Raw genomic sequence first — 19,536 nt, forward strand, 5'->3', positions numbered from 1 at the left:
AGGCCAAAATTGGCCGGAAAGGACTGAATTGACACAACGTAAAAGGTTTAGGACTAAATTGGCACCAAAAAAAGGTTTAGACTAAATCGGCACAAACCCAAAAGGTTTAGGACTTTTTTGGCACTTTTCCCGGAAAAAAACACATTAATAAAGTCCAATGAAACACTCTCTCAGAGGCGCTCCAGAATAAGAAGTGACTTGAGTAGCCTTATTGCCAATCGTTGCTTTAGCATGTCTTATTGACATATAAGACATGTTTTCGATAAGCTTCGATATCATTGCGTGGGTGAGGGAAAAAGTACCTGTCCTCCACAAGTGTCCATCTGAAGAGATTAGATGCGCCAGCATCCATGAGTGTTATGACATCTAGAAATTCCTTCACTAATGAATAAAATGTAGGAAATGGAGATTATAAATGGCACGAGTGAAAATTTCCTTTGGATTATTAATGTTGTGGCAAAGGATGGTCCAAATTGTATTCTCCTTGTTCATAGTTTTTGGAAAATGATTCCATTAATGGTAAAATTAATAAATATTTGCTCTTGGGTCAATGATTTAGTCTGCTGATGAAATATGCATTGCCACGTTAGTCGTTAATAGAGACCGATATGCTCCAAATTTACGTGTCGTATGATTGGTAGATTAGAAACTTAGAGTAGTGATTCTTCTAAAGTCCAATAACTTTTGTTGAACATGTTAATGGGTTCTAAGGGTGCGTTTGGAAAGGCTTTCGGGGAAAGTCTTTAGGAAAATGTAAAACCTTTGAGTTAAAATGTGTTTTCCAAAATACAAATTGTGTTTGGTAAATTGTAGTTTGAAAGCCATTTGTGAAGTACTTTTGAGCAAAATGGTGTTTGGGAGAATTATATTTACAAAAGACTTTTGTGATAAAAAAATTATCAAAAGAAAAAAAAAAGTGACTGGCAAGGGCAGGTAGCCACCGACGATCGAAATTTGTTGCTGGCGGCCGACATCCGACTCAGGTAGCCCTGGAGACAACTAGGGAGGGCTGCCCGGGGCTGAGCGATCCCCAAAGACCACCGGCAAAGGTCACCCGGGGTCAGGCGACCTTCGGCAACCCCGCCAACCCCGAAGACCATCGGCAAAGGCCGCCCGAGGTCGCACGACGCCACCGCGACCTTCGACGACCTTGGATCTGGGGTGGCGAGGTCGCACGATGCCGTCGCAACCTCCGGCGACCCCGAATCTAGGGCAGCGAGGTCGCACGATGCTGCCTCGACCTCCGGTGACCTTGGATATGGGGCGGCAAGGTCACGCGACGCCACCTTGACCTTCAACGACCTTGTTGCAACCTAGATTCGAGGCGTCGAGGTCGTAGGAGGACCTCGTCACCTCGGATCTGGGTCGCGGCGGGGTCGCGCGACCTCGTCGCCCCCGGATCTGGGGTGGCAAGGTCGAGGGAGGTCACGCGATGCCGTCGCAACCTAGATCCGGGGGCGGCGAGGTCACGCAACCCAGATCGGGGGCGGCGAGGTCATGCGACCTGCATCGGGGGCGGCAAGGTCCTCCCGCGATCCTGCCACCCCAGATTTGGGTCGCGGCAACCTAGACCTTGCTGCGACCCAAATGGCGTGGCGGTCGTGCCACCCCCCAACGACGGTCGCTGACGACTACCTACCCTTCACCGGTGACCGCTCATGGAAGAAGAAGAAGAAGACGATGAATAGTGAGGGCAAAATCGGAAAAACAAAAAACCAATGAGGATAATTTGGGAAGAAAATTTTTTTTTAGCCCCTCGGCTCAGCATTCTCGGCATGTTGAAAGCCCAAGGCAGCCCCCAACTTGCCTTGGGTTTTCAGCCTTGTGAAGGCTAACATTTTGCAAAGGGGCTTTGAAATTTTTTTGCCAAACGTACCCTAAATATTTTATGAACGATAAGTATTTAGAATAGATATTGATTTTCTTGTTACGTATATCTTGGCAATTTATCAAAATATCTATTTTGGAATCATATAGTTAAACCAAATGCAGTTCCTTGATTTGTACAACTCTCTCTCATCCACCGCCAAGTATTTTTAATCCAAGTCATCGTTACCTTTAACCCTTGGTCATTTATTCTTATCCTTTTGCACCTCATGTAAATTTCTAAATACATTTTCCTTGGTCACTTACTTCCATTCCCAAATACTTTTAAGTCTTCAACTTTTCCAATCTTTCGAGTAGAAGTAAGGGATTCACTCTTGTAGTGATCAAAGTTTCGAAATCGATATTTTAAGTGTGCAAAGGGTGACTTTGTGGGCTTTATTCTCATTCATTAAATTAATTTTGTTGCTTAAAAAGATTGAAAATTGTTAACCCACGTCCTTGATTATTTTACTTTGAATGCAATTAGAGCTTTGATTTTGTTCAAGCCTTTTTCGAGGAAAGTAAGGGTGCGAATGGTAACGTTTGTTCTTTTTTTGTTCTTTGAAAAAAAAAAAAAAGTGTTTCTGTTTCGGGAACAATTTTTTAACAAAAGAACGCGTTTGGTAAAGTTTGGTTCGGGAATAAAAAATGAATAGAAACACGTTTGGTAAATTTTATTCTTTTTTTTTTGTTTCTTTTAATTTTTTAAACATTTTTATTTTATTTTTATTTTTTCCTTTCTTTTTTTTTCGCCGGTCACCGGCCTCCTAAGCGACCGGCCGACGGGGCCGGCAGCCTCGCCTAGCCACGGCGAGGCTCGCCGCCCTCGGCGAGGCCGAGCCTCGCCGTGGTTGGGCGAGGCTCGGCCTCGCCTTGGCTGGGCGAGCTCGGCCTCGCCTGATCCGGCGAGGCCGAGCCTCGACGGCCGGTCGCCGGCCATGGCCGAGGCCGGCGACCGGCGAAAGAGAAAAGAAGAAAAAAAGAAGAAAAGAAGAAGAGAAGAAGAAGAGAGAGAAGAAGCTCGCCGGAAATGTTTCTTCATTTTTGTTTTTGGAACAAGAAACAACAAATTGTTGTTTCTTTTTTCTGTTCTTATTTGCCTGAAACAAAAAGAATGTAAACGCAACCAAACGCGTTTCTGTTCCTTTTGTTCCCGGGAACACTTTCCGTACAGAAGTGTGCCGGAAACACTTTTTGGAGTGTTTCCATGCACGCCCTAAAACTCTAGGGATTAAGTTATTTGGTACTCTTGACTTGGTTGGCTGATGACTGTTAATTTTGACTTGATTTTTTATGTTAAGTGCAGGAAAATTATAATGATTGCGTGCCGAATCGTTAGATTCATCATACTTGAATCGATGGGTCCCTACATACCAAACTTGACATTAATTGATTGCCATAGAATTTGGTAGTATGACAAGTGGAAAAGGTGAAATTAATTTAGAAAGAGATAATTTTGTAATACGGACGAAATGTAGCTAACTCATTACATTGTGGATTTTAAAGTTGACATGCTGATCGAGACCAAATTGTTGATGTAAAAGTTGTAAATTTACAAATTGCAGGCATTAAATTCACTGTTGATATACAGAAGATTATAAGATTTGTGTTTTATTATGTGCACTATAATTGTTTGATTTTATATTTAAGTTATTATGGTATGTTTTCATCGCTCACATATTAATTTCTCTGTGTGTCGAGATGCTCTATGAGTGTTTGGGATGTTTTAGAGTTGAGATGCCTTGTGTATTTGAATGCTCCAAGAGTGTTTAGAATGCCTCGAAGTTGAGATGTCCCGTGTATCGAAATGCTCGGGAGTGTTCAAGAAGCCTCAAAGTGTAGATGCTCCATATGTTGGAAGGCCCCATGTGTCGAGACGTTTCTAAATTGAGATGTCCCATGTATCGAGATGTCTAAGGTGTATTTAGAATACCTCTCGTGTGTTGAGATATCTCAAAGTTAAGATGTTCTGTGTGTTGGAATACCCAAGGGATGTTTGGAATGCCTTGGAGTGGAGATACTTCGTGTGTCAAGTGATATGGAATGTTTTGGATGAGATGACACCCTAGAAATGAATATGATATATGTAGTGCGTGTATAAATGCATATGGTCACACATGCCTAAACAAGCTTTTGGATTATAGATATGCATCAAATATGTTATGCCATTTACTTGTAACGAAGTGAATAATCTTATGTAGCATCGTGTAGCAATTTCCATTGGCCATCTGCGATAGGAAGAATAATGCATATATTCTTTCAATTGTCTCCTATAGCCAATTCTTATTCATCTTGATTTAACATTGCTTTGTAGACATTTGGTTAAGTGGTGAGATGATCTCTTGCCTTTGACTTAAAGAGTGCGTTTATTAAATTTGGCTTCGCCCCTCTATTTTTCAAATTCGTATGATGGAATATCCTCCACAGTAGTTTGGAGTTCCTATATATTTTGATCGTGAATATCAAGACATGCCAGTACCTGAATCGATAGTAGTTTATACAAAATGTAATTCAATTGTGTGGATTGACAGAGGATATTAGGGCAGATTCCTCATTGATTTGTTGCCTGGACCACTTATGGGTTTCAATGGTCTCCTTGATTTTGACAGCGATGACATGTCGATGGACATAGTTGTTGATCCATAATATAATAGTGACTTTGAGTAAGCAAATTTTTTAGTATAGGAGTATGGAGTAGTATCGACAAGACCCGACCTTCTTCCTAGAGCTGCTGCGTTGTAGGAGTATAGGGTAGTATCACAAAATTAATTATGTTAAAAACTAAAAATTTTATACATGTAAAATCGATTGAATGGGGAATAATCATATTGTGATGAGGCCAAAACGAGAATTTTTCGTTACTTCTCTTTTTCTGTAATTTTGATTTTTGAAATAGGTAAATTAATGCGGCCATGGGTGCCAATATTTAGTTTTTTATGTACTCTTTTGCTTGGTCACGTATCGGTCTCATCCTTTCCTTTGTTATTATTATTATTATTATTATTATTTTATTTTATTTTAATTTTGTTTGCTTGTCAATAATTATTTTACATCGTTGACCAAAACCTTCACTACTAAAAATTTAATCTTTTTTTTTTTGGTAAAGACTAAAAATTTAATCTTAAAATTCAAACATCGAATAAAAATTCTAAAAGTAAGTTTGGTCAATTATTTGCTTATTTGCAAAATGCTTATTGTTTGACATATTGGACTGAGGAGAAGAAAAAAATAAAAAATAAAAACCTCAGACGCCGTTGCCTATACAGTATACAGTATACATGTAACACCTAATCTGTAACATAAACGTTCTTTCCATACGTAAAGATTAAAAGTTATAACTTTAATTGAAAGATCGATTTCGTTATTAGCAAATTTTGAAATTGTAAAATTTTTGTTAAATAATTAAAAACCAATTTGTTAATAAAAAGAATCTGCTAACCATAACGCGACGAGCTTGTTATTCAACCTTTTCCTTTTTATATTTGACCATGTTTGATTACCAATATCAATAAGTTAGTAGATAGATGTTATAGTACTTAATGTTATCTTTATTGAGAATAAAAATGAAAGCACATATTAAATTTGGAGAAAAATGAGCTCATTAATGTTTCTCTCCTCAAATGATGACCTAATACAGAATTTGTCCCTTGTTTAGTCAATCCTCAATACTCAAATATCTTAATTTAGTTTGCATAATTACTGGTTAATATAAGTAAATTAGAAGTGTTAAGTTACTTATTCCAAAATTTGATTTCTTATTTATAAGATCGAATATAACTTATTAATCTTAACATTCTTGAATATAAAAATATCTACACAGGTATAATATGTTATTTTATATATTGCCGACGTTTCAATCACATTTTCTGTTATTTTAATTTATTTCGATTTTTCTTTTAGTTAATAAGAAAAAGAATTGGTTTGAGCTAGAGATGTACTCGAATCACTTTTTTCTTTATTTATTTATTTATTTTTTTTAATTTTTTGAGATGATGAATGCTTTATACGTCATTTTCCTCATTTACTTAATTTTGTAATTGTTTAGGGACGTGCTTTAAGCCTCCGTTTCTCCATCCGGCGATATGTAGCTTTTGAATTTGGATTGGATGGTAAAGTTGCAACATGGCCAACCAAAGGGGGGTGGGGGTTGTTGTAATTGATTCTTTTTAGGATCTAAATTTTTAGTTTTTATTACTAATTTTTCATCACGAGAGTCAAAATATATGTAACGATATGTGGTTTTCTTCGAACAAGTTTGACTAATATCCGTTTCTTTATACGACCAAATTTTTTTCCTATCTATTCTACTAGCTAAGTCAACATGAAATTTATAACATACTGAATACTTCGTGAGTCATTTTCCTACATTTCAAAAAAAAATTTAGACAAAAGATATATATATATATATATAACAACCAGTCCCGTGTATCTACATCGGTTAGATTCTAGTGCACGACTAATGACTAATGTGAATGTATGACATCAACAGCAAGTAATATAACATACCTGATACGATGGTCAACACGGGAAGGTATTCCTTGTCAAAATAGAGAGTACAAGATCGCTAGCCTTTCACCAAAAAGCCGAGATCATCTTTCACTTGAAATCTCCAGCTGTCTATAGATGATAAAAATTCTGATAATTTGTTGTAAAAGAGCTCAACCTATGAGAAACCAATAAGGAGCAATTTGCATGTTTACTGCTAAACCATACACATTTGATACACAAATTAGCCTTGCTCTAGAAAGCTCATGAAAGTTAAAGGGAGATGCACAACAGCACGTATCTGGTCCCTCTGATGATATCCATGAGTGGGATGGGACCTCATCACATCAGCAGTTGCTCTGCACCAGATTTCACTTCTCTTTTGCTTCCTCTCCCTCGGAAGCAGATTGTCCTTGTGTTGCCGCCATAGCTATGAGCTCACCAGGAGGTGGATGGTCAAACTTACAAGTAGCTCCATACTTGCATGTCCCAGTCTTCAGATAATATGGGCACACAATAGCATCCTGTCAAATGAAATGCATTTTAGCCATAGAACCATATAATGTTTTCATAGCTACATAAGTTATGTGATTTTAAATGAAGGAAAGCCAGAACCCCTCGTATCATTTGATGCACTTGTTGACTCCAACAGTAAATAACCAGCATATAAGGTGTCTGTACACGGCCAACATCAGCAATGATGTCCTTACAATGCATACATATTAAGGCATTAGAGCTGCATGCATTTGGCACACATCTATCATGCATAAACACATGGACAAAAGCACATATACTTCCACTCACAAAATTAAGTTCACATCCATATTATAGGGCTAGATTTGGGAAAGAATCCATGATGAGACTTAGGACTCTAAAAGGACCTTCTTAGTTTAGAAGTTAATAATCCAACCACATCATAAACAAAAAAGGCATTAAAATAAGAGCAAGTAATGACAATATGGCGGCAGAAAAAACTAAAGAACCAGAACTTTCTTGCATGTAGAAAGAGTTTAATTTAGTTTATGGAAAAACTCAAGTGTTCCAGATAAATACCTCAAAGGAACAATGTGAAATAGGTTGAAAGGAAGGACATTCCCCACAAATTCCATTGGCGTGTATTAGGAGAGAAGGATTTTGAAAGCTTTTCACATTATAAATGTAATTACCAAGCCAAAGGATGCAACACCAAGAACCAAAGGGTACAATGCAGGAAGGCCCTTCAACATGAAAGAGAGGGATTTGCAGTTCAAAAATCAAGATACAAGGCAAGACTCAACCAGAGTGACAGGCGGCACACAGCCACTTCGGTGACACCAAAAAGGAAAGGTACTGTTTGTTTTAAGAAAATTCTCCACTTTCCATTCTCAGTCTCCATTGGAGAACATGGGAAACTCATTTAATAGCATTTTCAACAATTTTCTTTTCAGCACACAAAAGTGGAGAACTTTTGTCTAAATTTAAAGTTGAAACTGGTACTTTTTTGAAAACAACAAATTGTCATTTTCAGAATTTTGAAATCAAGTGAGAGCATGTTATTGAGCAAAAGGGGGAAAAAGGCTTTGTTGGTGTCCTCATAGTAGAGCGGATGGTTGGATGTTTCAGAGAAATCTCTCAATTTGACACGAAAAATAGAAAACCCATCTCCAATCTCAAAATCTCACTCTTCAATCTCAGCATTTGCACATTATTGACACCATTAAAGAATGTTGTGGATTACTCTAGCACAGAAGCTGTATCTAGAGCTATGGCCATAACCACTTGTGAGTTGATCCGGTTGAAAATTTTGCTGGAGGAATTGGGTATGAAAGTTGCACTGATGACATTGTTGTGTGATCTTCAAGCAGATATCGCTTCAATCTAGCTTTTCATGAGATGATGAAACACATAGAGGTTGATTGTCACTTTGTTTGAGAAAAACTAGTCTTAGGAAATCAGGAATGCATTTGTAAGAACTAATGATCAGTTAACCGATGTATTCACTAAGGCTTTCAGCAGTCCTTAAATTAAGTATATATGTAGCAAGCGGGGCATACATGATATTTATGCTCCAGCTTGAGGAGGAGTGTTAGGAATAGGGTTGAGCATGGTCCAGGTGGCCAGTTCCCACCCTAGAACCGAGAACTGCCCACTAAGGACCGGTTCTGAAAAATTGGAACCAGGAGCCACCTCTTGATTCCATAGACCTGCAATCCGAATCCTGAGTGGATCCATGGAACTGGTCTCACCAAGTATATTTATAATTGCAACTATAGTCTCCACCATAACACGATTCTTAAATCAAGATGGAAAAAGAAATACAAATGCCTAAAAGCGCAATGATCAAATCGCATGAGGTTAAGCATTGAATAAAGTAAATATTGAATTCGTTTTCTTCTACGAATGTGCGCTGAGCTGTCATTCGGTCATTTTATCAAATATGTCAAGTGCATTTCAACCAAGGTATTTGTATGCAGAATTAAAGCATGATTCTTCTCAGATTATCAAAGTCAGGAATAATACAAAATCATATGATCAAAACAACCTCAATTGTAATCAAAATTTTCAGATAAACAAAACTATGGCTGAGTTTTTGGCAAAAACCGAGCAGAGCCAGGTGGGGTCTTCCTCTTCAAAAGGTCCAAGAATGAGAGAATTTCAGATTTAGGGATTTAGAATTTTCATTTTTTAATATTAAAAATTAATATAATTATATATTGTTAACAATTAATATATTATTATAATACCAGTCCGGTCCAGTCCGAGTGGGCGGGTGGGCTGTTCTGCCATGGAACTGAGAACCGGACTAGTACACACCGGTTCCAATAAATTAGAACCAGGAACTGGGCTGGTACTCTTAGGAATGGGAAATATTATCATAGTAGATGTGTATACTGAGTTTGTAATGTGTTGTAATTTTGGGTTTCTATTCTGTAAGATGTAAATATGGTATAAATACATGTGTGTTGTCTCCATAACATACACAGTTTTTCTCTCCAATCCTATCTCTAATTCTCAAATCTACAAGTGACTTATAAGTGAACCTAAGAAGGTCACGCAAGAGGGTGCAACACGATAAACTACAAACAAATCATCCAAAGATGGCTATCTGAAAGAATGCAATCATTGTAATATAATTCCTCGGGTGTGAGAATTCCTAAAACTAAAGGGCAAGGTCCAGTAAACGAGGAAGATCTGGCACATGTCCTAATTTTGTCTTCACAAAGTAGTAGTGCAACTAAGACATCAAAGAAAAAGTACCTTTCTTCGGGTAATGAATGTAAAATCACGAGCCACAGAAAAAAAGCCCACCTTTTCATGCAGCCTTTTGACAGAAAAAAAGGTAGAGTAGATAAATTCAAATTTTGTCCTACTGCAACACCAGTTGTAATATGTGAGATTGAACACAAAGGTCTGATGCAAAAAGAATCTATTTTGGGAACCAGGGCCTATACGCAACTAAAAAGCTAGTGGAGGTGCAACCTTTTCAACTTTACGGGTTAAGTAATCAGATTAGGAGAGCTACCGCAACTACGAATTTTACTGGCTCAATCTGAAGCATTCACTACAAAGACTATATTCCACAAAAATATGTACCAGCGAGAGAAGCACATAAATTAGCTTCTTTCTTTAGTTGACATATATTAAAAGCAAATTCAGATGATACATTCTATGCATACCTTTCTTCTGGGTAATCCTGCGAGTGTAAGCTCAACAGTCTGTTGACTTTGATTTGCCATTGCCTGTGTAGGAGCTGACCGATCAATAGGGTGATGGAATTTGCATCGTTCTCCAAACTTACATACACCCGTCTTCATATAATACTGCAAGATATGAAAGGGAAACTCATACTACCATTTATATTTAGTACAGGAGCATGCATTTTGACTATCTCATATTGCATGAAACACTTACAAGCATATAGGTTCAATTACAAAATCTTTTAACCAAAATCCACCCAATATTGCAGCACATGTTCATCAACCACCAAAAAGTAGTCACATATGCAAGGAGCTTTCCATATGGGGGTAGGAAAATCATGATTGGGATAGTGCACCAAAGGCTATGGAAGTTGGGTGTGGACCTTTTGTCAAAACTAATTGGCCTTCCTTTCTTCCTTTTATTTATTATTTCTCATTAAGGCCTAAAAAATGAAAAATAATATACCCCGCCATTTTTTCTTTCACACACCCTAACTTTTCCTCAACCAAGCTTGGTCAAAATTGCAGAGCGAGTCAAAATTTTAGTAGCATGGCCAAAATGCATTCCTTGTCATTAATATGTTTGCTAGTGGTAATTGCGGCCTCTCTGGAGAAGATCTGTTATGATTTCTACACGCATCTTTTTTAGAAGGTCTACGGCCATTATGTGGCAAGCAGGTTACATCATGTACGAAACTTAATAGTATATAACTTCTATGAATAGCTCATCTTTATTGGTTTCTTTTACCCCTCCTAGTGTTTGCTATCGTTAATAATGCTAAGTCAATGATACAAACCTTCGCTCCTCATTGCACCTTTAAAAAAAATGAAATTGAAGTCATTTTTCCAGGATCTTGAATGAGAAACAATTCTTATCCAAACAAGGGAGAAACAGTTCACCTTACCGCAAAAGGAAAGTTCAACAAAAGCTAGCAGAGAAGCAGAAAGATTCCTAAATAACAAATGCCGTTGTTCCTCCAGAATCAGAAAATATTGACAGATTGCTGACAATTGTGTCCACTTAAAATGAACATAGATAAGGCATGGGGTTATAACAAAGACAGTGATGCAGGAACATAGGAAGGCAAAAGTAAGTCTGATCAAATATACTGATCCCTAAGATGAGTTAGCATTAAAAACCATTCTGCCACACTTTTTGATAACTAAAAGACAAAATTGTCTACATATGTATTTGTCCAATGTAAACTCACATCACATTCAATCTGCCCAGGACGCTGAGGATATATAGTTGGACCAGCTCCCAGCTGCAATAGGGGATAAAACATTTCATAAATGGCAAGGCTAAAAGAACATAATAAACTGACACATGGTGAAAGAAAATGACATAAAAAGCATAAACATCCACCACAGCTAATTTAATAATAAAGGCACTGAAGCACTGATGTAAGATTCGGGCTTCAAAGAACCTTTATGCACATAGGAGTGGCTGATCGGCTGGACTGAAAAAAGATCCCTCAAAAGAAAATGAATCTCTCACTTACCATCAATTGTGACAATATGGGATCGACAGCTTGATAGATAGAGGCTGCTGAGCCAGCAGCAAAATTTGGGTTTCTGGCTGGTGAAGCCCCAACAATTGGAACAATGCCAACATGGAGATCAATAGCTGCACAAACACATCAGCTTTAAAACTAATAACTCACTTCGGACAACAAATATTTCAATTGATTCACTTGAACTTGTACCACATGTAACAACTAACAAATGTACCATTTCTCTCAGGATGGTTGTAGCGGCAAGTGGCACCATATTTGCAGCTATTTGAAAACAAGAATATTAGTCAGAATTAAAGAAACGCTTCTCATCCCTGGAGCAAGAAAGTAGTGTAGTGACCTGCCAGTTTTAAGGTAGAAAGGACAGTCCACTTCACCCTATTAAAAGAAAAGGATGGAAACCAACCTTAGGCAAAATGAGTTATCAATAAGTATGAAACAAAATCAACACAACCAACAGTTATAATCAAGAGACAATTTCCAACAGTCGGCAGTAGTACATACAAAGTGATAATCCTTGGAAGACGCTCAGGAAAGAAGGCCTGTACATCTCAACAGAAATGGCAGAAAGTTGGTTTAAGGATATTTTGACCCAGAGAGTAGACGCACTACAAATTATACACTTGATTGTGTCTCTATGTTAGGGCTCAAAAAGAAATTGAGTGACCCAGAATGAGTTCAGGTTGGTCGATTTTTTTGCTTAGTTAGGAGTTGGATCAGTGAACAAGCAGAATAAATGGGTAGGTGCCGGTTTTCGTTTAAAACCCCATCTGACCCAGTACCCATCTATTGGAAAAAGTAAACCAGAAAGGATAACACAGACGAAATAGTGACTCTATTGCTGCCACCATCAGTGATAGTTGCCACAATAATGGGGAGTGATAGTACACCAATGCATGGGGATTGGCGAAGCACTGACCACCAACAGAAAGACTTTGAAGAAGAGATCACCATCAGCAATGAAAGAGAGATCTGACCAAGGCGAGTGCATACGTGCTTGAGAGAGAGAGAGAGAGAGAGAGAGAGAGAGAGAGAGCACACAAGTGGATGCTGCCAATGAGATCAAAGGTAGCCGATGACATATCTGGTGATGGTTCTGCTCAATGTTCTGCTCAATGTCTCACCTCATTGTCTCATCAAAAACTAAAGCTGATTGTTCTGCTCAATGTTCAACAGCTGTTCCAATGTTTATTTTATTTCTTTTGAGTTTTTATCCCAGGCTTCCAGCAGATTACTTGAGAATCACTTTAAAAAGTTGGAAGTCAGAAATCCCAACTGAACAGAACCAACCCAACTCGTTTCCTCATAATGGTTCAGGCTGAACTATCTGGGATGGTTCATCCGAACTAACCCATTGACACCCCAATCTTCAACATCTATTCATCCTTAAAGATAAAAGAATCTTACAGCTCGCCAGCATTCTGATGATGATAAATTAGAAAAGGACATGGAACCTTAACATTACCGGTCTTATAGGAAGTCCCTTAGTATTATGTGATGAAGCAGGAGAAAGAGAGATGAGAGGCTTGACAAGCTTCACTTCTCTGACCATTCTGTCATTCTCTGCTAATGAGTCCCTCAACTCTCCAGCATCGGTATCTTGTAGTACCTGTGCCACCTTAATATCCTTTGGGTGGTGAAATTTGCAGGTTGCTCCAAACTTACAGTTCCCAGTCTTCAGGTAAAACTATACAAAGTTTTGCACGTTGCAGAAGGACCAATCAGTGAATAAAAGTAAATTACAGCAGTTACAAAAAGACTGAACATGTACAGGCGAGCAAGAGAAATAGAGAGAGATCATACCGCACATGGAGGCTCAGTCAGTCTTTCTGGTAAGTTCAAAGTATCATCTAAAGTACCCTGAGAACATTTAGTTTCTTTATTGACAGCTTTAAAATAAAAGCTTAAGTTGCCAAGAGTAAACATGCACACACCCATGTAACCATAAACATATTTTGCCAACCTTATACAATCATCACCTACCGAAGGAATAATTTTATCTCGTGGATGATTAAACTTGCACCTCAAACCAAATTTACATGTTTGGGTTTTGAGGAAGAACTGCAACAATCAAAATGAAGTAGTTATCATAGTTGCAAAAATGGAGTTAAACGACCCTAGAATCTAGGTTAGGATACAACTTACAGGACAATCTGGCTCTCCTGCTCTCTGTGGAAGGGATTCAACTGTTGTCACAAGTGGTGCCTAAACAAGATTCACATTAAAAGTTTGAGACCATCCACCCTAATCGTACTGATAAATGAACACAGATGATAACTGCGTATAGTGCACATGTACTCTGATTCATCCATACGATAATGATTTTCCACGTGTCACACAAAAGCTGACAATTTTTTTTTTTATCTAATATGCTATTGGGAAAGGGCCATCTGATTTGCAGATGTGAGTAGCACTTAATGAAAACTAGTCCGGATTACTTGAAGAGCATAAGAAACTATATAAGCGTCAAACATTTAAAAAAAAAAAAAAAGGACTCCACAATTAGAAATTGGAACTTTATTTGAAGGAGTGAAACATATAGTGCTGGTTTGTGGATTGCCACTTTTCAATCAATCAAGCAAAAAAGAAGAAGAATCAAGATGGAAATTCACTGACTTTTTCATTAAGAAAGGAGCCAACTTAGCCAAAAACAGCAGATGGAAAATGAGCGATCTGTATATATTCATAAGTGGTTGGGTTGAAAGATGGAAATATCTTAGATCCGTTCAGGTAGTGTAAGTAATAGCATAAAGGCTCCTCTAAGAAGAGCTGGGGACCACTAATACTGATCCAGGCCGACACCTTATAATCCAGGAGCTGCATTCAATAAAGATCAATTGCCACAAGTACAATACTCAAAACGATCTTGCTTTAACCACTGGCATTGCTTCAAACCATCTCACTGATGGTGCAATCATAAGAATCGTGTCGAATAAATAAAAAAAGTGACCTAAAAAAAGTGACATTAAGATGCAACAAGAACTTGATCCTACCCTTAGAAGAAGCTCAAAAATTACTCATTCAGAAAGATGCAATGTGACTATTATTGAGTCAACAAAGAAAGACGTTGCATAGTCTACTCAAAATTCGACAATAAGTAAAGAGGACCGGTGAAAGACAAAAGAGCAAGATCATCCACAAGGAAAAACTGATAAAGCGGCATAAAGAGCAGGTAATATAGGATTGCAGAGAAATGTCAATCAAAGATTCAACTTGCCATACCACACGAGTATAAGATGGACCATAACATAGTACGATTCTAAGATGAAATGTCATTTTCATAAACCAAGATTTAGAAAAACTTCTACTGGAAACTTTTACAACCTATACCAGCAAAAGCATGGTCCTGCTGAGACTATACCATTGGTTTGATCTGCCCAACAGACTAAAGCACAAATCCATGAGAATGAATAGGAAGCTGCAGACTACTCAACCACATTACTAATTTCATGAATGATACCGTGACTAGAGACATTAAAGATGGTAGTAAATCATCACCTCTTTCCAATCTGGGATTCCACCCTCAGGAACCCAAATAGGATGGTCAAACTTGCAGTTAAGTCCAAATTTACAAGTTCTGGTAAGCATATAATGAGCACAATCCTTCTCTCCTGGCCTCTGTGGATAAATAGGCAAATTGCTTGCACTCTCCAATCTAGGGCGCTTGGATAACAAGTTGGTGGAATACCACGCTTCACTTTGCCCAATCTCTCTTTGGGCATCCAAAACATTCTGATGGTAGAGCGCTATGATAAATAATAGATAAGTATATACATGAAAGCGAAGAATATATATATGTTGTTCGATAATTATAGAATAGTTTTAATAAATTATATCATATATCTTCCTGTATAGATATGACAGTGAGAATAACAGCTGGGTAGCAAAAGCATGCTTGTATAAGATGCTCTATTGTCCATAGAAGGAGTGGCATGCACTAAGCTGCCAACTTCCTGAAAGAGAAATGCACTAGTATCGGATATCTTAAGTAGAACTAACTTCCTCAAGCTGTAACAAACCGACTTCCAAATACAAAAGACAAATCAGTTTGACTGAGCTCTGAACCATGAGTAGGAGAAGTATGAAGCATACACGGGGTAGATAAAGTGGATGCGTTTATAAAGCTGGGTGAATTTTAACCACATAACTTTGCCAGAATCAGTGTGTTTAAACAGTTGGAAGTCATCGAGGCCTCCCTAAGCTAGTAAAGACGTTGCTTATTCATCCAGCCTGCGAAGAAGGCGAAATATGGAAGAAGCAATAGCAATTATGGTGTGGGTTTTACATTTCAGTTGGCAATGGCAACGAGTCCGCGAAAGACCCCAATGCAGGTTGGATCAAAGTCATAACCTGGAGAAGACTACCAGTCTAGAGAAGCACAAAGCATGAACGGAAGAATGAAGGAATTAGCAATTAGGGCAACCTCACCTTGAGAGGGGCGCTTGGTGCCGGAAAGGAGCGGGCTCACATCATCGGGGTGAAGGTGAAGGTGAGAGTGAGACCAGGAGGAGCGTGCACCCAAGCCGCCGGCGTAGGAAGAGTAACCGACGACGTCCGCGGGAGAATAAGGGAGGGCATCGGCACTGCTCTGGGACCGAGAGCGTCCTCCAAATGCGGATGATGCAAGGAAGGACGCGTCGGGGTCCGAACCCATTTCCATGCGCTTGCGGAGAAGAAGGTTTGTCGAGGGTGAGGTGGAGAGGCCTGCCAGATTGAATTTGGCCGCCGCCCCGGGAGGCGGTGCCGTCCCGTACAGCTGATGATTGGCCATCGACGGCTACGGCTACGGGAGGAATGCTTCTTCGCAGCGGCGGTTCATCTGATCGAATTCGGCTTCTTTTCATTTTTTTTTCTAAGCATCAGACACTACTTTCTTATTTTAGATTTTGTTGGGATAGTTAATTCCGACTCTCTCCCCAACTGCACGCTGTCCTTAAAAAAATTACAGCCTTTAATCCTGCGGTTGAGTAACGTCATGGTTTCTGAATTCTTTGCCGAGATTTTTGGTCAAATACAATGCAGATTACTAATTAGGGATACAAGCCCAGTGACATCTCTCAGAGTGAAAATAAAGAAAAACAAGTTAATTAACATAATAAAATATTACAAACAAGATATTTTAGAATTTGATTGAATATATTGATAGAACCAATATGATGCCTTGAGAAAAACAAATACAATTAAATAAAAAGGGAAAATGCCTTACTGACAAAAAGTTCAAATAACAAAAAGATGGATATTCGATAAGTTTTTTAAGAACGCTAGCATTATATGAGTTGTAAACCTCCAGCTACACCACATCAAAAAATAAATAAACCTCTAGCTACAAAGTATATAATCAATTATTTCATTAAATCAGTACAGTCAGATTTAACACTCGAGCTGTTGGGATTGCATGTACGTGTAATTTTGCTTTGATTTTCTCCCCCCTCTTCCATAATCTGTTCCACCTCCAAGAGTTGGACAATAAAGCCCATTCTCCCTATCTAAGCCTAAAAGTACCTCTGTTCTTTTTCTTTTCAAAGAATGTAAATCCAACTTTGAGAAAAGATGATCTTTGGTGTTTCATTTTGCGGTTGTGTGGAAGTTGTTGAGGAAAGATAAATTTTTAAGTGTTAGGATATAGATTCTTATACAATAATAAGCGCTGAGCAAGATTGATAGCATTCTATCAAGATCTTGGGTAGAGAGAGAGAAGCACCGTGAAGTAGCCATTTTGTTCGTGAAAATAAGGAGGAACCTAGATTTATGGCATGTTCAGTAACCGGCTAATTCTTGACTATTTTTATATTTTTTGTTTCTCATAACAAAAAAATAAGAGAAATCTGTTTGTTAATATTAAGGGCGTGTTTGGTAACGTTTATGTTTAAAAATTGTTTCAGGGAATAGAAATAGAAAAAACTATTTCTATTCTAGGAAACAATTTTTGACCAAAAGAACGCGTTTAGTAAACTTGTTCCTGGAATAAATAAATAAAATAGAAACATGTTTGGTAAATTTGTGTTCTTTATTTGTTTCTCTTAATTTTTAAATATTTTTATTTGATTTTTTTTTTTTTTTTTCTTCCTTTTGATCGGTCGTCGGCCTCGGCCATGGCTAGCGATCAACCAACGAGGGTCAATGGCCTTGCCTAGCCACGACGAGGCTCGCCGTGGTTGGCTTGGCGGTGGTTGGGTGAGCTTGGCCTCGTCGAATCTGGGTGAGCCCGAGCTCGCCCAACCAAGGCGAGGTCGAGCCTCACTGGCCGGTGCGAGGTCAGCCTCGCCGAGGGTCAACGACATTTAGCCTCATCGGGGGCCGGGGCGATGCTCCAGCGAGGTCACCGACCCTCGACGACCGGTCGCCGGCCATAGCCGAGGCCAAAGTGCCGCCAAAGAAAAAGAAGAAGAAAAGAAAGAAAAAAAAAAAAATAGGAAAGAGAAAAATTATTTATTGAAAGTGTTCCAAACAATAAATAAGTTTTTCGTGTTTCTTGTTTCTATTCTAAATTTGTTCTCGGAAACAAAAAAAAAAAAAGATTTGGAACAAAAATGCAAACAAATGCGTTTTTTGTTCTTTTTTTGTTCATCGAAACAAAAAACACAAATTGTGTTCATAAACGAAACAAAGAACACAAACAAACAACCCCTAATTAATTTTTCTATTCCCATGGACAGATATGTTCTTGGGAATAGATTTGAAACAAAGTCAATAAGTACAAAAATTTTACTCTGTTGTTTCCGAAAACAATTCAAGAATCAATAAATTTTCTTCTTCTTTTTTTCCATTTCTTTTCTTCTTCATCCTCCTCTAATTGTTACCTCTTCAAAGCCTCGCAAAGGCTAGGCAAGGTTGAGTCTCGTTGGTGGTTGGGTGAGGCTCAAGCTAGCAAGGCTCCCAAGGCCAACGAGGTATCCGGCTCTCATTTCGCCAGGTGCCACCCATGACTGAAGCCAATGACCACCTAGAGGATGAAGAAGAAGAGAATGAAAAAAAAAAAGAAAAATCTTATAAAATTATTTAAAATTAAAATAAGTAAAAAAAAAAAAAAAAAATTGAGTGTCGTAGCAAAAGTAATTCTATTTTATGAAAAGAAATTTTATACAATTACCAAAATGTCTTCGAATACTCAAAAACTTATCCACGGAATAAAATAAAATAAAAACTATTTCGAGTAGACATTATTCCTGAAAATAGAATAGTTACTAAACAGGCCCTCACACTAATTGCGCTTGGGTTCAAGGCTTTTTGTCAAATTATCACACCTCCGAAAGGCATTCAAAAGATACAAATAAAGAAAGCTGAATTGCTTTTATAAACACATGTGATTTCCTTGAAAATTCTATTATTACTAAGTCATTACGAAACATAACAACTTTCCTTTCCTTGTGGAAGAAATTATTAAAGAAAAGTACCAAATGCATAAATTGCTAATCTATCATCATTTCAGTTGGTAAGAATATTGTCATACTCGGCTCCATTTGTTTTACGGAAATTAATTTCAAAGAAAACGTTTTTGAGATTTTTTGGTATTCATTTAATAGAAAATGAAATACTTAAAAAAAATATTTTCCGCTAACCAAAAAAACATATTCAAAAGTAGGGAAAATGTTTTTCACTTTTCAGAAAATGGAAAACATTTTTCATAGCTTTTTCCGCCTCACTTTCTTTAACTGAACATATTTTTCTTTTATTTTTAGGTTCTCTTTTTTTTTTAATTGAGTTTTTAATCTTTTTCTTACCTTTTTCTTCTTCCTTGATCGATCGTCGCCACAATGATGGTCGGCAGCTAGCCATAAGCTGCCTTGAGTCATGCCATAGGCAGGTAAGGTTTGAGCTCACCATATTGTAGTGAGGTCAAGCCTCGTTTGATTTGGCAAAGCTAAGCTCACTCAAGGCCAATGAGCTCGGGCCTCGCCAAATTTGGTCGGTTGGACGGGGCTCGAGCCTCGCCCGAGGTCACCAAAGGTCTAAGCCTCGCATAACTCATCACGAGCCTTTGGTGACCTTGGGCA

General features: G+C 38.2%; 1 protein-coding gene across 2 annotated transcripts; it reads right to left on the reverse strand.

The window, feature by feature from the left end:
• Positions 1-6,343: 6,343 nt before the first annotated feature.
• On the reverse strand, positions 6,344-16,394 carry LOC104451056 (zinc finger CCCH domain-containing protein 37). 2 transcript variants are annotated; one of them, XM_039315563.1, is made up of 12 exons: positions 15,971-16,394; positions 15,041-15,288; positions 13,688-13,747; positions 13,526-13,603; positions 13,346-13,402; positions 13,008-13,229; positions 11,883-11,920; positions 11,760-11,806; positions 11,531-11,655; positions 11,240-11,293; positions 10,008-10,151; positions 6,344-6,875 (listed from the first exon to the last, which is right to left on the reverse strand). In XM_039315563.1, exons 1-12 carry the CDS (start codon positions 16,311-16,313, stop codon positions 6,723-6,725), a joined length of 1,569 nt encoding a protein of 522 aa, XP_039171497.1. In that variant the 5' UTR covers positions 16,314-16,394; the 3' UTR covers positions 6,344-6,722. The 2 variants fall into 2 exon arrangements, with proteins under 2 accessions (XP_039171497.1, XP_039171498.1); XM_039315564.1 differs by having other exon boundaries at positions 15,041-15,274; positions 15,971-16,110.
• Positions 16,395-19,536: the final 3,142 nt, after the last annotated feature.

Source organism: Eucalyptus grandis, chromosome 6, assembly GCF_016545825.1.
Source record: "Eucalyptus grandis isolate ANBG69807.140 chromosome 6, ASM1654582v1, whole genome shotgun sequence".
Taxonomy (NCBI): domain Eukaryota; kingdom Viridiplantae; phylum Streptophyta; class Magnoliopsida; order Myrtales; family Myrtaceae; genus Eucalyptus; species Eucalyptus grandis.